We start from the raw sequence: 23180 nt of genomic DNA, 5'->3' as shown, positions 1-23180 counted from the left end.
TTCCAAACTAATATACGTTTTATTTTTCAAACTGTCTAAAAGTCAATACAAGCTAAAAAGGGTTTACACTTTGAGCAGGATCAAAACTTACAAGAATGTGGTCATGAAAAAAAAAGAAGAAAAAAAAGACTTCCGACATGCAGGAAGATGTTGAGTTGGAACTTTTCCATGTAGTACGTTATTTATGAAATAATAAAAAAAAAAATGAAAGTCTGCAGTTTATCTGGAGGAGTTGGAGCTGGAGCGAGAGCGGTGACGCCTGCGACCAGGAGATCTGGAGCGAGAGCGGCGGCGTACCGGTGAACGCCTCCTCGGAGAGCGGGACCTGGAGGAACATTTTGAAAAAACATATACAGTAAAAATACAGCAAGTACATATACTTTTTTTTTTTTTTTTTTTTTTTTAAATCACAACAAAATTACAAAATGTTATCGACCTTCTTCTCATGCGTGGTGGGCTGCGACGCCACATGGGAGGTGGAGGAGGCATCCTGCGAGGGGGAGACAGCCTCCGAGGAGGGCGGATTCTTTGAGGCAGTACAGCGGATGCTGTGATTTCCTGTCCGTCGATCTGACCTAGGAATATATATAGAAATACAGGATATGGACAAATGTATTTGGCCACATTATCACTGCACTTCCTAAAGGAAGAAACAAACCTTTTAAATCCTTATTTACCTAGTGAACAGCATGTTTATTCAACACGACTAAAACTAACTTGTATCGTATTTTTTGGGCACTGTAAAGTGTGAATACACTGCAACACAATCTCCTACCTCCATCCATGTACTTGAGGGCCTTCTGAGCCTCGTCGTGGCTCTCAAACTCCACATAAGCAAAGCCTTTGGTCAAGTGGGGGCACATCCTGTCTACAGGCATTTCAACAGACTTGATTTTCCCATAAGTGGCAAAGATTTCCTGAATGTGATCCTGCATAGAATTAAGCAAACATGGTTGGACCTAATGATCAACACAACAAGGTGTGTCTTTAAAACGGGTGTAACGCGGACCTTGGTGACGTTCCTGGTCAGTCGTCCTAAGTGAACCTTCGTGGGCTTTGGACTTGGGGTTCTTTTCCTCCGCTCCTTCTCATCTCCTCTCCCTTTCTGTGTTTTTGATCTACACAGCACACAAAACTGTGACTCTTACGACGAACACAAGTCTGAAAAATTCCCAGAGTATTGTGAAAGAAGAGACGACTTACGCTGAACGTGAGCGGCGGCGGTTGTCATGGCGCCTGCGACTGGGACTTGGAGACCCGGAGGAGCTGGAGGAGGATGAGGAGCGAGAGCGTGAAGAACCAGAGCTGCTGGATCCGGAAGAACTGGACCCACTGGATGAGCCCGAGCTGGAACCAGAGCTGCTGCTAGAAGAGGAGCTAGATCTGGACCTGGTCAAGAACAAGGCAGACACGTTAGACAAAAACTAAAAAGGTGCATTAACTAAAAGCTTTACTAAAATGAGAAGTTTTCAAATGTTTCTTAAAAAGTTTCAACACAGTCAAGATCACGGAGGGACTGGTGCAAATTGTTCTAGAGTTTGGGAGCTATATCCTGGAATGCCAGGTCTCCACTGGTTTTAAAACTAGTTTTTGGTATCTTTAAAAGACCGGAAGCTGCGCCCTGAAGAGTTCGGGCATAGCAAGTCAGTGATGTACTGAAGGGCCCCACCATGCAACGCACGGAATGTCAGGACTAAAATCTTAAACTCAATGCGGAATTTACCGTATTTTTCGGACTATAAGTCACAGTTTTTTTCATAGTTAAAGTTAAAGTTAAAGTACCAATGATTGTCACACACACACTAGGTGTGGCGAGATTATTCTCTGCATTTGACCCATCACCCTTGATCACCCCCTGGGAGGTGAGGGGAACAGTGGCAGCAGCGGTGGCCGCGCCCGGGAATCATTTTGGTGATTTAACCCCCAATTCCAACCCTTGATGCTGAGTGCCAAGCAGGGAGGTAATGGGTCCCATTTTTTTTATAGTCTTTGGTATGACTCGGCCGGGGATTGAACTCACAACCTACCGATCTCAGGGCGGACACTCTAACCACTAGGCCACTGAGTAGGCTGGTCGGGGGTGCGACTTATACTCAGGAGCGACTTCTGTGTGAAATTATTAACACATTACCGTAAAATATCAAATAATAATATTTAGCTCATTCACGTAAGAGACTAGACGTATAAGATTTCATGGGATTTAGCGATTAGGAGTGACAGATTGTTTGGTAAACGTATAGCATGTTCTATATGTTATAGTTATTTGAATGACTCTTACCATAATATGTTACGTTAACATACCAGGCACGTTCTCAGTTGGTTATTTATGCCTCATATAACGTACACTTATTCAGCCTGTTGTTCACTATTTTAAATTGCCTTTCAAATGTCTATTCTTGGTGTTGGGTTTTATCAAATAAATTTCCCCCAAAAATGCGACTTATACTCCAGTGCGACTTATATATGTTTTTTTCCTTCTTTATTATGCATTTTCGACCGGCGCGACTTATATTCCGGAGCGACTTATACTCCGAAAAATACGGTAGCTGGAAGCCAATGAAGACTGGATAAAACGGGGGTGATATGGGCTGTTCTGGGTGCACCGGTCAAAAGTCTGGCAGCCGCATTTTGTACAGTCTGAAGTAGGGATGTCCCGATCCGATATTTGGATCGGATCGGCTGCCGATATTTGCCAAAAATTGCGCATCGGCAAGGCATGGGAAAATGCCGATCCAGATCCAGTTTTTTAAAAAAACTCCGGTCCGTGTTTTCCAACGCACCGATTTAAATAATACATTCCATTTTTCTGCTGCTCCCTAATTTCCGTTCCGCATTTTCCAGCACACCTTCAACACATCCACAGGTCTGTGAATTCTCACGCAGTTGCTTTTAGCTGCTGGCAGTACACGACAGGCCCTTCTCACTCTTTCCTGTGTCTCCCTCTCACAGACAGCAAGTGCACCTTCTTACACACGTCACATACTGTCACGTCATACGTCACATACTGTCACGACATACGTCACATACGTATACGTCCTCCCCGAGCAGAGAGGTAGCAGCATGGCTAACGTTAGCTGTGATGCTAGCGCAGCCGTGCGAGCAACGCTCCCTCTAAGGTGTGCGCCTGTGCAATTGTGCACTGTTTAAGCGTCCTCTGCGCATAGCAAATCTATGCCACGCACAAAATCAAATAAAAAAATAAGCGGGTGTTACCATTTAGTGGTCAATTGTACGGAATATGTACTTCACTGTGCAACCTACTAATAAAAGTCTCAATCAATCAATCAAAACACATAGAATCATCATACTGCTGTGATTATATGCATCAAGTGTTCATTCAAGGCTAAGGCAAAATATTGAGATATATATTGTGTATCGCAATATGGCCTTAAAATATCGCAATATTAAAAAAAGGCCATATCGCCCAGCCCTAGTTCAATGATGCCATTTCTGTTTGTCATGTATAATTTTGTCTATTTTGTGTTTATCCTTGAATAAACAGGTCAGCTTCTTGTTACCAACCATTGTGTATTATTCAAACTCCCCTAATTCAGCTGGCTAGTTGTTATCAAGAGTACTAAAACCTTTTTCAACATGATTCTGACAACTAAGTAGGTTAAATAACTTTAAACTTTAATACATGCTCGGATAGGCCAGTATCGGTATCGGTCAGTATCGGTATCGGATCGGAAATGCAAAAACAATATCGGTATCGGATCGGAAGTGTAAAAACCTGGATCGGGACATCCCTAGTCTGAAGTCTATTTAGCGTTAACTTGTTGCAAACAGTGAAAAGAGAACTGCAATAGTCAATGCGAGACGAAATGAACCAAGAGATCCAATTTCGACAACAAATTTCTCACTTTAGAAATATTTCTGAGGTGATAAAAACAGTTTTTGGTCAGGTGACGACAGTGACCCTCCAAAGACATGGACTGATCAAACACAACCCCAAGGTTTCTGAAGCTGCTTTTAACAGATGCACCCAGAGCACCAAGGAAGTTCTTGATCAGGTGGATCTTTTTATCGGGAGCAATTATCAGAGTTTCGGTTTTGTTTGAGTAAAACAATGCGTGTTGGTCGAGTCAGGTTGCCTTCATGGTTTAACGTAATGGCTGGCCACGGGGTTCTAGCCTATGGCTTCCAGGGCAAAGATGGGGGAAGTGACGTCTTGAGTACGATATTGTATTCATACAACCGTACAGTACAATGCAAAGATGCACTTGCTCAAATATCAGGAGTAAAGTTCCATGACATGATAACAAACCTGCTGCTACTGCTTCCAGTGGACGCACTGCGGCGCTTCTTGGTTTTGTCCCGTGCCCGGTCCTTTTCTCCGTCCTTGTTCGCAGTTTTCTCTTTGGTTCGGTCTTTCGTTTTCTCCTCTTCCTTCCGCTTAGTGGGTGACGGAGCCCTACAAAACAGAAAACATTAAATTAATTAAAAATTATATTAATGTTTTGCACCGGTTAAATAGCAAAATAGTGCTCTGCATTATTATTTTCACAATTATAGAGGCATTCACTGTGGTGGGTGAACTTGCAGTAGTAGAATTTGCAGTGCATCATACTGAGCGCTGTTTCTAATAATTTGACTCTGAAAACCTACGACATCAGAATATTACGAATACATAAGTATGATGCTGAACCGCTATTTGGCTACTACATTTAATTACAAATATATCACTAAATTGCATACTTATTGATATGTGACAGTATCAGATGATTATTGATCCTCATATTAGTAATTGATCCTCACATTAGTAATATTGATGTATTACAGTATCAGATGATTATTGCTCCTCATATTAGTAATATTGATACATGACAGTATCAGATGATTATTGATCCTCATATTAGTAATATTGATATATGACAATATCAGATGATTATTGATCCTCATATTAGTAATATTGAGATATGACAGAATCAAATGATTATTGATCCTCCTATTAGTAATATTGAGATATGAAAGTTTTAGATGATTATTGATCCTCATAGTACCGGTAGTAATATTGATATATGTCAGTATCAGAGGATTATTCATCCTCATATTAGTAATATTGAGACATGACAGTATCAGATGATTATTGATCCTCATAGTACTAATATTGATATATTACAGAATCAGATGATTATTGATCCTCATATTAGTAATATTGAGATATGGAAGTATCAGATGATTATTGATCCTCATATGTAATATTGAGATATGACAGTATCAGATGACTATAGATCCTTTATTAGTAATATTGAGATATGACAGTATCAGATGATTATTGATCCTCATATTAGTAATATTGAGATATGACAGTATCAGATGATTATTGATCCTCATATTAGTAATATTGCGATATGACAGTATCAGATGATTTTTGATCCTCATATTAGTAATATTGAGAGATGACAGTATCAGATGATTATTGATCCTCATATTAGTAATATTGAGATATGACAGTATCCGATGATTGATCCTCATATTAGTAATATTGAGATATTACAGTATCAGATGATTATTGATCCTCATTAGTAATATTGAGATATGACAGAATCAGATGATTATTGATCCTCCTATTAGTAATATTGAGATATGAAAGTTTTAGATGATTATTGATCCTCATAGTAGTAATATTGATATATGTCAGTATCAGAGGATTATTCATCCTCATATTAGTAATATTGAGATATGACAGTATTAGATGATTATTGATCCTCATAGTAGTAATATTGATATATTACAGTATCAGATGATTATTGATCCTCAGATTAGTAATATTGATATAAGACAGTATCAGACGATTATTGATCGTCATATTAGTAATATTGAGATATGACAGTATCAGATGATTATTGATCCTCATTAGTAATATTGAGATATGACAGTATCAGATCCTCATATTAGTAATATTGAGATATGATAGTATCAGATGATTATTAAACATCATATTAGTAATATTGCAATATGACCGTATCAGATGATTATTGATCCTCATATTAGCAATATTGAGATATGACATTATCAAATGATTGATCCTCATAAGTAATATTGAGATATGACAGTATCTGATGATTATTGATCCTCATATTAGTAATATTGATATATGACAGTGTCAGATGATTATTGATCCTCATATTAATAATATTGATATATGACAGTATCAAATGATTGATCCTCATATAAGTAATATTGAGATATGACAGTATCTGATGATTATTGATCCTCATATTAGTAATATTGATATATGACAGTGTCAGATGATTATTGATCCTCATATTAGTAATATTGATATATGACAGTGGCAGATGATTATTGATCCTCATATTAGTAATATTGCGATACGGACAGTGTCAGATGATTATTGATCCCCATATTAGTAATACTGAGATATGACAGAATCAGATGATTATTTATCCTCATATTAGTAAAATGTATATATTGATATTGATAGGAGAAATTTAACCTAAGAGGAAAATCAAATTTAAAACATTTGTATGCTGGTACAACATAGCATATGAGTATGTGGAATTACATTATGGAACGGATTAACCAAAGCACCAATATGATTCAGTTTAAGAGACTGTTCAAACTACAAGTGTTCACAAAGTACACAGAACAATAATTACGAACATCTTGAACCCTTTTTTTCTATCTTTTGAGAAAGATTATTTATGTATTTAATATTTGTTTACTTAATTTGGTATAATATTAATGTATTATTTATTTATTCACTGTTCTGTTACAGAGAACAAGGAAATTGGATAAAATTGCGATGGAATGAAAAAGGGGTAGGATTAAATAAGATCTGCTTCTTCCTACTCCTTTTCGGACGTGCTGTAATTAGTAGTAGATTGCGCAAGTGATCGCTCAATGCACATGCTAGCGGGTAGCTTAGCCGGACAGACTACGATCAATATAGTTCCAGAAATTAGATGCAATATAACTTCGTAAAGAAAAAAAACAAGGCATTTATGGGTATGAGCGAATCAACAAAACACTAGTTAAGTTAAAAACAAAAAAAAACATCCATGAGTCGAAAAAACCCGCCGCCGCCATTGATTTTCATTCAGACAGGCGGAAACCACGGTGCTCTATTTCAGCCGCTAAATACTCAGCCTATTAATTGCGCACCACTTTCTATTACATGCTGCTTTGTTTACTATATTAAAACACACGAAATACAGCCTTTCTATTAGTTTAACATGCGGAATAAAAGCGTAATCTTACATCTTTGTTTACAGGCGGATAGTCTCTGGAGGCGATGGCCTAGAAAAGAGTCGCTTGCTGAATACGTAGAGGGAACCGGATATGACGCATTTAGCCAGGCGCCGCCGACAACTCATTTGTTTATTTTAAATTTTTAAATTTTTAATTCCATCCATCCATTTCCTACCGCTTGTCTTATTTTTTTGAATTTTTATATTTATATATATTTTTTGAATTTTATGAACCTGTATTTATAGACTGCAACATTTGCAACAAATCGAGAAATAATAATAATCAAAATAATAAAACAGTACAAAAACAGTACAAATCAGCGCCAGGGGGTTGTAAACTCAATAAAGTAACTAAAATAGAATGCAAAAAAAATATACATATATATGTATATATATATATATATATATATATACATATATATATATATATATAAATAATATATATATATATATATATATATATATATATATATATATATATATATATATATATATATATATATATATATATATATATATATATAACAAAGTGCAAAGCCATAGTACAGTAAATAATTTAAATTTGGAACACGTGTTCCAAATTTAAATTATTATTGATATGCAAAATGTTGTGAAAACGATGATGCTGTACAGCATCATCGTTTTCACAACATTTTTTAGATAGTGTTTTTAGAGTTGTAATTATTTTTTAAAGGCACAAAAACTAAACTAGGTCGGGTATTGAGAAACGTACATTTATGAATATAGAACTTAGCCAATAGTATAACATTTGTTTACTTATGTGATCCATGAAATGAAACTGTGGCGCGTTCTTCCAGCGGGACGCCAAATGATGTAAAAGAAGCGTATTTTGAAGTCTCACTCTTCTTTCTTTGTTTCACTAGGTGAGCACTTGACTTTATTGAATGGTTTTTTTTAGGGATGTCCGATGATGGCTTTTTGCCGATATCCGATATTCCGATATTGTCCAACTCTTTAATTACAGATACCGATAACAACCGATGCCGATATCAACCGATACCGATATATACAGTCGTGGAATTAACACATTATTATGCCTAATTTGGACTACCAGGTATGGTGAAGATAAGATCCTGTTTAAAAAAAATAAAAAAAATAAAAAATAAGATAAATAAATTAAAAACATTTTCTTGAATAAAAAAGAAAGTAAAACAATATAAAAACAGTTACATAGAAACTAGTAATTAATGAAAATGAGTAAAATTAACTGTTAAAGGTTAGTACTATTAGTGGTCCAGCAGCACGCACAATCATGTGTGCTTACGGACTGTATCCCTTTGCCGACTGTATTGATATATTTATTTTTATTTATTTTTTATTTAGCCTTTATTTAACCAGGTAAAAATCCCATTGAGATCAAGGATCTCTTTTCCAAGGGAGACCTGGCCAACAGGGCAGCAGCAAGGTTTACGATATATATTGATATATAATGTAGGAACCAGAATGTTAATAACAGAAAGAAACAACCCTTTTGTGTGAATGGGGGAGGTTTTTTTTTTTTGCGTTGGTGCACTAATTGTAAGTGTATCTTGTGTTTTTTATGTTGATTTAATAAAAAAATAAAAAAAATAAACTGATACCGATAAAAAAAACAAAAACGATACCGATAATTTCCAATATTACATTTTAAAGCATTTATCGGCATTCGGACATCTCTATTTTTTTAATTGTATTTTTTTATTGAACAACAAACATACATTTATAATTCACACAAAAAGCCAAGGCACTTTCAACATCAAGAAAAAACAAACAAAACAAACACAGATAGAGTAATAATACAAAAAAATATGAAAACAATACATAAAAAAGACAAAAAGGGCTTTAAATGTTTTAACACGGATATCAATTTAAGGGCGTGTGTACTTTTAATCATTTTCCAAGATTGAATTGATGATTGTAACCCATTAAGCCAATTGAAAAATGTAGGCCTTACTTTCATAAAACGACATTTATTGAATGTTAAATTAGCCTCGAGAAGAGTTGCTTGCTGATGACGTAAACAAAACCGGATATGACGTGTTAGCCGGGCGCCGCTTACAACTCATTTGTTTATTTATGTGCTCCATAAAAATTAAACTGTAGCGCATTCTTCCTCCGGGACGCCAAATGATGTGAAAGAAGCATATTTTGAAGTCTCACTCCTCTTTTTTTGTTTCACGAGGTGAGCACTTGATTTTACTAAAGGTTAATTTCGCGTTTTGTGTCGTACAGCTGTCGTTTGGTAGGTTTTACGATAAGCAAGGTATTCACCAATGGATACTAATACCGATTTGTTGTTATGAGATTCTTGGTGTATTGTTGTGGATATGTGTTTATCGTGTTGCCATTACTTCAATCCAATCCAATTCACTTTATTTATATAGCAACAAAACATTTTTTCCAAAGTGCTGCACAAAAATATTAAAAACAAGATTCAAATACTATCCTTAGCTCCACCAATGAATGAATGAAAACAAAATAAATAAATATAAAACCAACATAAAAACAATATAAAATTCCATCCCATCCATTTTTCTACCGCTTGTCCCTTTCTGTGTCGCGGGGGATGCTGGAGCCTAGGTCAGCTGCATTCAAAAATGAATATGATTAAAAACGATTTTAAAGGGTAAAACCAATTAAATCAATAAATAGAAATAAAACAATTAAAATACAGAGGACCACACAACTCACGTAGTGTCAAAAGCCAGAGAATAAAAGTGGGTCTTAAGACGAGACTTAAAACACTGCACTGTGGGAGCAGTTTCAACATGGAGGGGCAGAGTGTTCCAGAGCTTAAGGCCGACCACAGCGAAGGCCCTGTCTCCCCTGGCTTTAAATCTCGTCTTGGGCACCACGAGCTGGAACTGGCTCTCGGACCTCAGAGCATGCGCAGGAGTGTCAATTTGGACGAGGTCCGAGATATAATGAGGTGCCAGTCCATGCAAAGCTTTAAAACCAAACAGCAACCTTTTAAATCAATCAATCAATCAATCAATCATTCAATAAATGTTTACTTATATAGCCCTAAATCACAAGTGTCTCAAAGGGCTGCACAAGCCACAACAACATCCTCGGCTCAGATCCCACATCAGGACAAGAAAAAACTCAACCCAATGGGATACAATGAGAAACCTTGGAGGAGGGATCCCTCAAGCGGTACTGCATCAAAAACCGACATCAGTATGTAAAGGATATCACCTCATAGGGGTGGCATGGCGTTGTAGGTAGAGCAACCGTGCCAGAAACCTGAGGGTTGCAAGTTCGCTCCCCACCTCTTACCATCCAAAAAATCGCTGCCGTTCTGTCCTTGGGCAGGACACTTCACCCTTTGCCCCCGGTGCCACTCACACCGGTGAACTGAATGATGAATGATAGGTGGTGGTCGGAGGGGCCGTTGGCGCAAATTGCAGCCACGCTTCCGTCAGTCTACCCCAGGGCAGCTGTGGCTATGAAAGTAGCTTACCACCACCAGGTGTGAATGATTGATATGTTCTACATGTAAAGCGACTTTTGGTACTTAGAAAAGCGCTATATAAATCCCAGCTATTATTATAGCCTCAGGAACACTTCAGAAAACTACTGTCAGTGTCACGGCCAAGGCGCATTCCAATGCGCCCACATCTGTTCGTCCTGACGAGCACACCTCGGGACACGCCCCCCCCCCCCATACATGTCAACGAGATTTTGTTTGAGCTTTGTCCAGCGGCATAGAAACTGCATTAAAGTGAAGGTTGACCATAGTTTACAGTTTGGCATTGTCAGGAAGATGGCGAATAGAGGGGTGTGGGGGTGGGAACAGTAGATGTCTGATGGGTGTTACGTTGATGTTGCAGCAATGCAATGTCCAGAGCACAATTATTGGGGTGGTGAAGAGTGAGGTATTAAAATGGTCCGGGGCAGCAAAGGGGCAGGCTGTTCATTTAGCAGTCTCACAGCCTGGGGATACAGACTGTGAGACATTCTGGTGGTCCTGGCGCGAATCGATCTATACCTCCTTCCAGAGGGTAGCAGGTTGAAGAGGCCATGTGCTGGGTGGTATCTGTCCTTCAGGATGTTGTGTACTCGCTTTAGTCAGCGAGTTGTGTACATGGCACTCATCTCTGGGAGTATCGTCCTTGTAATTTTCCCTGCCGCTTTAACCACTCCCTGGAGGGCCTGTTGGTTCGCTTTAGTGCAGCTAGCAAACCACACTAAAAAGCCGAAAGTGAGGACACTGCTGATGGCACAGTTGTAAAAGTTTACCATTGATTTCTGCGGAATGTTTGCGCATTTTAGTTTCCTCAAAAAAAAAAATCTAGCTTAATATTGTGAGAGTCCAGTCTATAGTGGGGCCAGCAGGAGGTCATCTTGAGCGGAGACAGGTCAGCAGCGCTGAGACGTCCCCAACTGATGCACAGATGAGTGGTCCACCCTGGGTCCCGACTTTGGACAGCTAGCGCATTATCAATTCTAAAAAGAATAAGGAGCAAGTGCAAGGTCTCAAGAATTGGTGTTATATGCTTGCGTTTCCTGGCCCCTGTTAAAAGTCGTGCTGCTGCGTTCTGGACTAACTGCAACCGGGAGAGAGTTTTTTGGCTAATGCCAGAATAAAATGCATTGCAGTAGTCCAGGCGACTTGAAATAAAAGCATGCACGACTTGTTCAAAAAGGTTAAAAGATAAAAAAAACGGTTTTACTTGACATTGTTTTGTTTTCTTAAGTTGCCTTGACGGAAACACCATGGGTCGGCTGGATGATGCTGCCAAACGCAAAGTGGTGGAACTGAGGAAGGCCGGTCTTAGTTTCCGCAAGATTAAGGCAGTGCTGGAGTTGGAAAACATCAAGGTGTCTGCACAGGCCATCTACCTCTTCCTAAGGGAGTTCCAGGGCAGGCGACCAGGCAGGGTCAGACCTTTGATGATTGGTAGCAACACATCGCCAGCAGATATACAGAGTCTACCTGGAGGTCTGCAAGAGAGCTGGAGCAACATACGGCTCCAAAACCTGCTGCGGGATGTGTCTCATCATGTCGGCTTGACTGCTGCAAACAGGTTTGCTAAAAAGGCATCCACTGACCCGGAGACCAATGCAAAAGCATCTGGGTCTGGGGAAAGCAGCGGAGACAGCAGGCCGGTGCAGCAGCAGCAGCAGCAGCGTATGGAAGATGGGGAAGAGAATGACATCCAAATTGTGAGCGTCACCTCTCTTGCACAGAACAGTCAACGAAGAGCCGACACGATTGCGACAACATCTTCATCCGGAACATCGTCTTTGGCCTTCACCAGGCGGCGAGTCACTCCTTCTCCGGCCACCAGTTCCATGTTGGCAGCCCGTAAGCGGCTTTTGGATAAAGCACTGACACACAAGATGAAGGTCGGGTTGTGAGCTTTCTTGTTTGTCATTTCTCACTTCTTTAAATTGGTCATAGAGTGTATATAACTTGTTTCTTTTAAACATTTTCAAACCAGGTGGCAACATTGTTGAGGAGAGATCATGCAAACGTCACAAGTTCAGATTTAACTGCAATGACGCAACCACAACAGGCATCAGCATCCTCACATTATGATCTGACTACAGAAAAGGTGAGGAGAAAACTCTTACAAATTAAATATTCTACCAAATTGTTTTAGGGGCCACATTTCCAGAAAGCTAAGGACCAGAGGGCCGGACTTCTCCCTTAACTATTAGTCTTGTTTTGTATATTCTGTAGAACCAACATCCTTTACAGGAGACATTAGATTTTTAAGGACCTTCTGCAAAAAGGCTTGTCAGAGTTCATGACAGCACTCTTTTGTTTTTAAGAATCTGCTGCAAAAATGTGAATCAATCAATCAATCAGTCAATGTTTACTTATATAGCCCTAAATCACGAGTGTCTCAAAGGGCTGCACAAGCCACAACGACATCCTCGGCTCAGATCCCACATCAGGGCAAGAAAAAATTCAACCCAATGGGATGAGAATGAGAAACCTTGGAGGGGACCGCAGATGTGGGGACCCCCCCTGGGCGACTGGTGCAATGGACGTCGATGGATCTATGGATCTAGCATAATATTGTGAGAGTCCAGTCCATCGTGGGGCCAGCAGGAGATCATCTTGAGTGGAGACAGGTCAGCAACGCAGAGACGTAACCAACTGATGCACAGATGAGTGGTCCACCATGGGTCCCGACTTTGAACAGCTTGCGCCTCATCTGTGGTCGAATCTGTGCCCCCCCTCTCCACGAAGATGAGGGGTGCAGAGCAGAAAAGAAACGCCAGATCAACTAGTCTAAAAGGGGGGTCTATTTAAAGGCTAGAGTATACAAATGAGTTTTAAGATGGGACTTAAATGCTTCTACTGAGGTAGCATCTCTAACTGTTACCGGGAGGGCATTCCAGAGTACTGGAGCCCGAATAGAAAACGCTCTCTAGCCCGCAGGCTTTGTTGGGGCTCTGGGAATCACTAATAAGCCGGAGTTCTTTGAACGCAAATTTCTTGCCAGGACATATGGTACAATACAATCAGCAAGATAGGATGGAGCTAGACCGTGTAGTATTTTATACGTAAGTAGTAAAACCTTAAAGTCACATCTTAAGTGCACAGGAAGCCAGTGCAGGTGAGCCAGTATAGGCCTAATATGATCAAACTTTCTTGTTCTTGTCAAAAGTCTAGCAGCCGCATTTTGTACCAACTGTAATCTTTTAATGCTAGACATAGGGAGACCCGAAAATAATACGTTACAGTAATCGAGACGAGACGTAACGAACGCATGAATAATGATCTCAGCGTCGCTAGTGGACAAAATGGAACACATTTTTGCGATATTAACAAATGACTACTGACTGCTTCTGAAGTAAACAAGCGACAGCAATACCTTAGGTACATGTATCACATTTAAAAAAGGAATGTGTAACTGACAAAAAGGAGGGGACTTAAATCAGAGATCCCAGATGCGCTCTATTTAGCGGAATTCTGCTATTTTTCTAGCCAAAGTGCTACTTTTTTTCGATGACTGTATAAAACCACTTTAAGTAAGTAAGCACATTTTATTTATAAAGCGCTTTTCACAGATAAAATCACAAAGCGCTGTACAAAACATAGGTGAGTAAAACAACAATTCAATTTAAAACAATAGGGGCAACATCATAAAAAGGATACACAGTGAATTAAAAATGATAGTTAAAAGGTGCATTAACTAAAAGCTATACTAAAAAGAGAAGTTTTCATATGTTTCTTAAAAGTTTCAACACAAGATTACGGAGGGACTGGTGCAAATTGTTCCAGAGTCTGGGAACTGTAGCCTGGAATGCCAGGTCCCCACGGGTTTTAAAACAAGTTTTTGGGATCTCTAGAAGACCCTGGCCTGAAGACCGGAGGCTGCGCCCTGAAGAGTAGCGGCATAGCAAGTCAGGAGACTGAGGAGCCCCACCATGAAACGCACGGAATGTCAGGACTAAAATCTTAAACTCAATGCGGAATTTAACTGGAAGCCAATGAAGACTGGATAAAACGGAGGTGACATGGGCTGTTCTGGGTGCACTGGTCAAAAGTATGGCAGCCACATTTTGTACAGTCTGAAGTCTCTTTAGCGTTGACTTGTTGAAAAGAGAATTGCAATAGGCGTGAATGATAATTTCGAGATCCAATTTTGACAACAAATTTCTCACTTTAGAAATATTTCTGAGGTGATAAAAACAGTTTTTGGTCAGTTGACGACAGTGACCCTCCAAAGACATTGACCGATCAAACACAACCCCAAGGTTTCTGAGGCTGCTTTTAACAGATGCACCCAGAGCACCAAGGGAGTTCTTGATCAGGGGGATCTTTTTATCGGGAGCAATTATCAAAGTTTCCGTTTTGTTTGAATAAAACAATGCGTGTTGATCAAGTCAGGTTGCCTTCATGGTTTAACGGCTGGCCACGGGGTTCTAGCCTATGGCTTCCTGGGGCAAAGATGGGGGAAGTGACGTCTTGTTGTGGGGTGAGAGTTTGTGCGAGTCTTGCCGGGAAAGGAGAGATGCATACATTGAGCTCGTTGTACGAGAGTGTGGCTTTTGTCAAATAAAAGAAGACAAACTGGGGTTTTTGTCTGAAACATTACAGTATGTTTTGGTCAGCGTCAGGAACGTTAGGAAGTGAAATACTGTGCAAGAAGAAACATAAATGTCAGAGACTTTGCTGCGTTTTTGCTAGCAAACGTGTCCTTAACATCTTCCCACGTTTAGGTACTTGTGTGTTTAACTTGTTAATATCATAGTGTCGGATCAGTACATATTGTGTAGTGATTTTGTTTTGAAATAACACATACAGTACAGGCGAAAAGTTTGGACACACCTTCTCATTTCAATGCGTTTTCTTTATTTTCATGACTATTTACATTGTAGATTGTCACTGAAAGCATCAATACTATGACACCTGTGAAGTGAAAACCCTTTCAGGTGACTACCTCTTGAAGCTCATCGAGAGAATGCCAAGAGTATGCAAAACAGTAATCAGAGCAAAGAGTGGCTATTTTGAAAAAAACAACAAAAAAAACGAGAATATAAAACATGTTTTCAGTTATCTCACCATTTTTTGTTAAGTACATAGCTCCACATGTGTTCTTTCATAGTATTGATGCCTTCAGTGACAATCTACAATGTCATGAAAATAAAGAAAACCCATTGAATGAGAAGGTGTGTTGTCTTTGTTGGAGGTGGCGAAAAAATTATTATTGTAATTGGTCGTGGTTAGAAAAAGAAGTCGACGGATGACTCTGGGCCAGTTTGGTGTCATTCCCGGGCCGGATTTGGCCCCCGGGCAGCCGGTTAAATAGCTTTGCTGAACAAGTTGAAAAATTTAACCATGCTAATAGTTTAATGGAACATGATTTGGTATTTTGGGCCATGAACTTGTCATGATCCGTGGTCCGGATCATGGTAAATGAGTTATACCTGTGTAGCGCTTTTCTACCTTCAAGGTACTCAAAGCGCTTTGACACTATTTCCACATTCACCCATTCACACACACATTCACACATTGATGGCGGGAGCTGCCATGCAAGGCCCTAACCATGACCCATCAGGAGCAAGGGTGAAGTGTCTTGCTCAAGGACACAATGGATGTGACAAGGTTGGTTGAATGTGGGGATTGAACCAGGAACCGTCAGTTTGCTGGCACAGCCACTCTCCCAACTGCGCCGCGCCGTCATGTTTTGTGTTTTCCGTTTGTTTTGGACTCCCTTAGTTCCCGTTGTTGTGCACCCTTGAGTTTGTTTAGTCACCATGGTTACTTATGATTTTCACCTGCCTCAGTTGTTCGGGACACTCACCTGTTGGTAATCAGAGACACTATATAAGCCTGCCTTTGCCGGTCACTTGTCCTGGCCTCTTTGTTTGCTCCATGCAACTGTTACATTTTGATATTCCTGGTTCTTGCTTCTGTGTTTCCTGTGCTAAGTTTTGCCTTAGCTTCCGCGTGCAATAGGCACACATCCTTTTTGCTTGTTGATTTATGATAAATAAATCATCTCCTACCTCACACTGTCGTCCAGAGTTGTCTGTTCTGCATTCCTGGGAGAACGACCCCGCATAAAGATGCGACCATGCCGTGACGGAACTGTTTCCTCCATAAATATGTACTGTAGATTAAACATGATGTGGTATGCTGCTTTGAATCATTAGCTCAAGGTTTTAACTTTATATTTTATTCTCATGTCACAGACTGGACTGGAGGATGGTGGAGGAAACACAGCCAGGCGCTTTGTCGCACAGAGACCAGGTCTGCCCCTTCGTTCCGTGCACACTCTGCCACGTGCTGGAATCCGTCTTCCTAACCGCCCGCCAGCTCCTTTAACTTCCGTCCGCTTGCCGGCTTCCGGAGATCCAGGGCCATCTTGTAACGAGGGTAGCCAGCCGCAACAGGTAATCCAAGACCTGAGGGGTGGTCTACAGGATCAGATCCAGACTCTAGGCAGTGAGGTGCGCAGCCTGGGCCTGGCGGTGAAGATGCTGGTAGAGCAGCAGAGCCGCCTGGAGAGGGAGCAAGCGCAGCAGACGCACATCCAAAAGCAGATACTCAGCACCTTGCAGACCCTCGCCTCCAAAGTGGGACCTTGCAGCAACGTTCAGCCGCCGCAAAACAAAACACCTTCTCCTTCCTCCTTGCCCGCCACCTCTTCATCCGCTGCCTTTAACCAAGATACCTTTAACTTCAGCCAAGTCACATTCAGCCAGTGCAGCCAAACCCAGGCAGCCTTCGACTCTTTAGAGAGTTTAGAACCTGTCGAGGCCTTTAAGCTACCGGTCTTGAGCCCCGCCGGTATGAACGGATTCCCTCCGTGTAGCAGCAGTGAGAGCCTCTCACTCACTCACACCCCGCCTCAAACTCAATCGTACATGGCCGCATACCCTCAGCAAAACTGCCTCATGCCCCCTTACGCTCAGTCTTACGTGCCCACGTACGACAGGTCACATACGTACAGAGAGGCGGGAAGCAGCTGCTCCAGGAGGACTAATCAGGACTGCAGTGTGTCCATGCAGGATGAACACCTCAATATTATTAAAGTGGAGGGACCCTAAATTGATGTTAGCTATTTTTTTAGAAGATATTTATTTTCTAGGTATAGTGGAACCTCTGAAGTTGAACACGTTACTGTCTAGTTCCAAATCGCCCGAGTGCAGCTGGGATAGGCTCCAGCCCTGTTTTCGGAGAAAAATATTTTAAAGTTTGCGAATTTGCCCAACCTTCGAGCCTGTTGTGTTTGTGAGGGACAGGATGACAAGCTGTGACTTGCTTGGAGATGTCACCCCTGCTGGTGTGCATTTATAGATAGCTAGACTCCGAATATAAAACACATAGGTTTCAGACTTTTTTATCTTATATTTGGGTCTATACGGTACATTGCGGAACCCTGGTCAACCTCCAATTTTATTTGATCATAAAAACTTTATTTGCTGTACAGGCAATGTTTTAAATAATGCAAAATGACTCATGCATTGATTAGGACAACATAAAAACATGTGTTCTTACTATAACACATTCATAGGGATGTAACGGTATCAAAATCCCACGGTACGATATTATCACGATATTAAGGTATAATATTAAAGTTAAAGTACCACACTAGGTGTGGTGAAATTACTCTCTGCATTTGACCCATGCCCTTGTTCCACCCCCAGGGAGGTGAGGGAAGCAGTGAGCAGCAGCGGTGGCCGCGCTCGGGAATCATTTTGGTGATTTCACCCCCAATTCCAACCCTTGATGCTGTGTGCCAAGCGGGGAGGTAATGGGTCCCATTTTTTATAGTCTTTGGTATGACTCGGACGGGGTTTGAACTCACGACCTACCGATCTCAGGGCGGACACTCTTACCACAAGGCCACTAAGCAGGTAAATTATTGTGGTATATGTTTAAAAAAAAATACTTAAAATGCCATAGTGTGCAAAATGAAGTGGCAGAAATGTTTAGAATAAACACACTTACTGCAATTGAACACACACATAATGCTAAAAATATTTTTAAGTACAAATAATTGTGCAAGTACAACCACTATTTCAAGCAAATATTGAAAAAAACCTCACAGTTGCATGTCTTTAAAGTGACAATGTAAATAAGCATCCGGTGTAAAACAATGCTCACTTAAGTGTCTTTCAACTTTTACTTTCTGAGAACCAGTGTCCTCTAGAGTGGATATGTTTATATCCATCCATCCATTTTCTACCGCTTGTCCCTTTCGGGGTCTCGGAGGGTGCTGGAGCCTATCTCAGCTGCATTGGGGCGGAAGGCGGGATACACCCTGGACAAGTCGCCACCTCATCGCAGGGCCAACACAGATAGACAGACAACATTCACACACTAGGGTCAATTTAGTGTTACCAATCAACCTATCCACATGTGCATGTTTTGGGAGATGGTAGGAAGCCGGAGTACCCGGAAGGAACCCACGCATTCACATCAGTTTGGAAAATGCTGTTTTGCAGAAAGGTTAACTAATAATTTAACTTGTAATAATACAAATACCTCACAAACTGATGTTTAGCTTCACTGGCTTCTGGGTGGCGACTTGTCCATGGTGTATGCTGCCTTCCGCATGATTGCAGCTGGATGGGCTCCAGCCCCCCCTGTGGCGATCGAGAGAGACAAGTGTTGGAAAATAAATGCATTCATTAAGGATTCATTAAGTAGCTTTTCAGTTTACTCCTATTTCCGGCGGTGTACAGTTTTGTGGGTGATTTCCATGTGGCGTGACCGACTGGCTCTCTGTCAACTTAGAAACACTCCAGACGAAAGTGGCGTGCTTTTGCTTTGCAAAATGCAGACTTTACCTTAACCAAAGAGGTCATGTTTTCACCAGTGTTTATTTGTGTGTTTGTTTGCGACATAACTCAGTTATGGATAAATGTTGATGAATTTTTCAGGAAATGCCCCAAAAAACCAAACACATTTAATTTCCTTGTCGCCCCGTGCTGTGCAGAGGATTCTGGGAGATGTATTTTATTTTCACACCCGGCCAATGCTAAAGCGGCAGAAAAAAACTACACACCAAATCTTTGTTTTGATGCCGTCACACGACATTATTGTGAAGACTTTGAAACCGCAATACCGTTACACTCCTACACATTTTACATGTTTGCTAATTTGCCCAACCTTTGAGCCTGCTGTGTTTGTGTGTGAGTGACAGGAAGACAAGCTCTGACTTGCCAGGAAATACTTCTTCTCGCACCACCTGCTGGCTTGCCTACTGTATAAATACATAGATTCTAAGTATAAGAACACATATTTTATCTTATCTTTTATTTGGGTCAATACGGTAAATTCCGAAACCCTGGTCAAGCTCCGATTTATTCTTATTTATAAAAATTGTATTACTTAACAGGCATTTTTTAAATTCTATTTTTTATTCATGTAATTGGGACAACTTAAAAACAATTTACCGTATTTTTCGGACTATAAGTCGCAGTTTTTTCTAATAGTTTGGCCGGGGGTGCGACTTATACTTAGGAGCGACTTATGTGTGAAATTATTAACACATTACCGTAAAATATCAAATAATATTATTTAGCTCATTCACGTAAGAGACTAGACTTATAAGATTTCATGGGATTTAGCGATTAGGAGTGACAGATTGTTTGGTAAACGTATAGCATGTTCTATATGTTATAGTTATTTGAATGACTCTTACCATAATATGTTACGTTAACATACCAGGCACGTTCTCAGTTGGTTATTTATGCCTCATATAACGTACACTTATTCAGCCTGTTGTTCACTATCATTTATTTATTTCAAATTGCTTTTCAAATGTCTATTCTTGGTGTTGGGTTTTATCAAATACATTTCCCCAAAAAATGCGACTTATACTCCAGTGCGACTTGTATATGTTTTTTTCCTTCTTTATTATGCATTTTCGGCTGGTGCGATTTATACTCCGAAAAATACGGTAGTTTCTCACTTCTCATCCTAAAAAACTTAAACAGGTGGTTGTCACTTCACATTAAAACATAACACAGCTTTCTTTCTGGTGAGCACTTTCTTACTATTCAACTATTGTTATCATCAAGACCAGGGGTGTCAAACGTACAGTTCGCGGGCCGGATCGGGCCCGCAAACAGGTTTTATCCGGCCCGCGGGATAAGTTTGCTAGTTATAAAAATAAGCCAACATTTTTGAATTAAAGAAATGGCTGTTCTAAATGTGTCCACTAGATGTCGCGATAACAATTATTTGTATCTTTGTAGAACATGCTACATATGTAAAAAAAAAACAAAAAAAAAACATGATGTTAGTGCACCAGTCGAGGAAAATGAGCAAACTGCATAAATAACATCCTGTAATTTGATTTTGATATACCGTATTTTTCGGAGTATAAGTCGCACCGGAGTATAAGTCGCACCTGCCGAAAATGCATAATAAAGAAGGAAAAAAACATATATAAGTCGCACTGGAGCCCGGCCAAACTATGAAAAAAAACTGCGACTTATAGTCCGAAAAATACGGTAATTGTTTTATTTTGATAGATTAAAAATTAACACCAATGAGTTGACTGATGAATATTCTCACATATTGTATTCAGAAAGTATAAATAACGACAAATAAAGATAGAATACTATCAACCGCAACATATAAGTGTAAAAAAAAAACAACAACATTATGTTTTGTACATTTTCAGAATATGCTTGTTCTATTTTTAAACAAAGAAAACAATCTGAAGTTGTCTTTATTTTTAAGTTATCGTGCCGTGATTTTACCAGTCCGGTCCACTTGGGAGTAGATTTTTTATCAATGTGGCCCCCGATCCAAAATGAGTTTGACACCCCTGATCAAGACAGTCATGTTGTACTAAGCAGCCATGACATTGTTACTACTTCCCAATTCAGTAAAGTACTAGCAAGGGCAGAACTCAATATTTACATAGTGTATATTTCTAGTAACTGCGTCATTCGAGGTTCCAGGCAGGCAATATGGGAAGAGGAAAATAAACACACGTGTGCAGTGTTAAAGTTGCTGTGCCTTCACGCTGTATTCTGCACTATTATACTCCACAGTCTCGGTCCGTTATCTTGCGGCCCCTAGTCTCCTGTTACATAAAATGTGTCTTCATCCAGTCAAGAGAAGTGAATAGAGGATACAAGACGCCATCCTGCATCATTGTTATTATATCACCCTCCAAATGATGCATTCAATGTGTTTTTTGCTGTTTCCATCAGTGATTTTTTTTTTTAACTTTTTTTTCTGAAGTGCCCCTAACCCCTAATTAACTCAAAAGTTGTACGACTAACTGGGTGTTCAACTTCAGGTTCCACTGCACTGTACTGTAGCTTAGCCAACAGAGTGATGAATGGAAAATAGTAATAGAGTGAATGCTATATCGGTGTAATTGTATTTAAGCTCTTTGTGAGGGGGAAAAAAAATATTGTAGCTTCTTTTTTGAGTTGTTTTTATACAGTAGCTACACACCATAGAAAGCCAAATAAACCGTTTGAATTAAAGCACGAGTGAGAAACATTACTGTCATAATTTGACCTGCAGCTGTTTTAAGAGACCAGTCAAACAACATATATGACGATAATCTTTACAGTGAGTGCACATGTTTTGTGACACAATGGAACACAAATACCAATGTCTTCATTCCAGCCTCAGCTCTGTCTCCATTTCTTGAAGACAACCCGAAAAACCAGAAACATGCTATCCTATGGTATTGTCTGATATCATGTGACCACCGACAACACAAAAGCTGCAACAGCGTCCGTATGTCAGTGTTAGTTGACAGCCAACATGGTTGTTTTGCAGTCAGCCGCCATGAAGATCTTGTTTTTCTCACTGTGTAGCGGCTTCCTTCTACACGTCCAGACTAAAGACACAGACCGCCGTGAGTAATTCTTCTTGTTTGTACTGGAGATTGCCTTTTGTTGATTGTATTTTCTTCTGCAGATGCCATCTGTGAAAGTTGCCTAATTGTAGCAAAAGGTATGTTTAATAACCTCCCTTTTTTTTTTTTTTACTATAACGTGGATTTCAATGATCTGTTCCAGGGTCAAGCTGTCAATGTTTTAATAACATTCTGTCATAAAGAAGAATTATGATAGGTTGAACACAGTTGAGCTCTTTCTAAAGAGACTAAATAAGGATTACTGTGTGTGCCTGTCTGGGTGGCGAGTCTCGTCACAATGACACAAACCAGAGATGATTTTCCTGTGTGGGCACTGTTCTTTTAATAATGGCCATAGTGCAGGGAAACTCAACTAAATTCATACTTGCCAACCCTCCCGGATTTTCCGGGAGACTCCCGAAATTCAGCGCCTCTCCCGAAAACCTCCCGGGACACATTTTCTCCCGAAAATCTCCCGAAATTCAGGAGGACCTGGAGGCCACGCCCCCTCCAGCTCCATGCGGACCTGGAGGGTCCGCATGGAGCAATGTTGTTGTAATATATTGAGTTGGAGACAATAAACAGGCGAGGGGATGAAGTACGTCTCTTTACTGTAGACTTCAGAACAGACTCACACACTTGACGTCAGGTGCGCAAC

General features: G+C 40.2%; 2 protein-coding genes across 2 annotated transcripts; one reads left to right on the top strand and one right to left on the bottom strand.

The window, feature by feature from the left end:
* Window positions 1-7312, bottom strand: rnps1 (RNA binding protein S1, serine-rich domain). The gene is made up of 7 exons (XM_061973421.1): window positions 7225-7312; window positions 4268-4414; window positions 1204-1389; window positions 1010-1118; window positions 776-929; window positions 437-575; window positions 1-325 (listed from the first exon to the last, which is right to left on the bottom strand). Coding segments are annotated over exons 1-7 (843 nt in total). The 5' UTR covers window positions 7227-7312; the 3' UTR covers window positions 1-219.
* Window positions 7313-9271: 1959 nt separating this feature from the next.
* LOC133615519 (uncharacterized) lies at window positions 9272-21499 on the top strand. The gene is made up of 4 exons (XM_061974159.1): window positions 9272-9396; window positions 11915-12566; window positions 12662-12775; window positions 16875-21499. Exons 2-4 carry the CDS (start codon window positions 11934-11936, stop codon window positions 17730-17732), a joined length of 1605 nt encoding a protein of 534 aa, XP_061830143.1. The 5' UTR covers window positions 9272-9396; window positions 11915-11933; the 3' UTR covers window positions 17733-21499.
* The last annotated feature ends 1681 nt before the right edge of the window (window positions 21500-23180 follow it).

The sequence above is a fragment of the Nerophis lumbriciformis genome, linkage group LG22 (genome assembly GCF_033978685.3).
Source record: "Nerophis lumbriciformis linkage group LG22, RoL_Nlum_v2.1, whole genome shotgun sequence".
Lineage (NCBI taxonomy): Eukaryota > Metazoa > Chordata > Actinopteri > Syngnathiformes > Syngnathidae > Nerophis > Nerophis lumbriciformis.
Note: the sequence above shows the minus strand (reverse complement) of the source record. Positions and strands in the feature narration are given on the sequence as shown.

Coding starts and splice junctions, on each gene's coding strand:
- rnps1 (XM_061973421.1), bottom strand. Junction 930..1,009: donor TGACCAGGAACGTCACCAAG/GTCCGCGTTACA, acceptor AATTCTATGCAG/GATCACATTCAGGAAATCTT. Junction 326..436: donor CCACCACGCATGAGAAGAAG/GTCGATAACATT, acceptor ATGTTCCTCCAG/GTCCCGCTCTCCGAGGAGGC.
- LOC133615519 (XM_061974159.1), top strand. CDS start 11,934: ATGGGTCGGCTGGATGATGCTGCCAAACGCAAAGTGGTGGAACTGAGG. Junction 12,567..12,661: donor CACTGACACACAAGATGAAG/GTCGGGTTGTGA, acceptor TTTTCAAACCAG/GTGGCAACATTGTTGAGGAG. Junction 12,776..16,874: donor ATGATCTGACTACAGAAAAG/GTGAGGAGAAAA, acceptor CTCATGTCACAG/ACTGGACTGGAGGATGGTGG.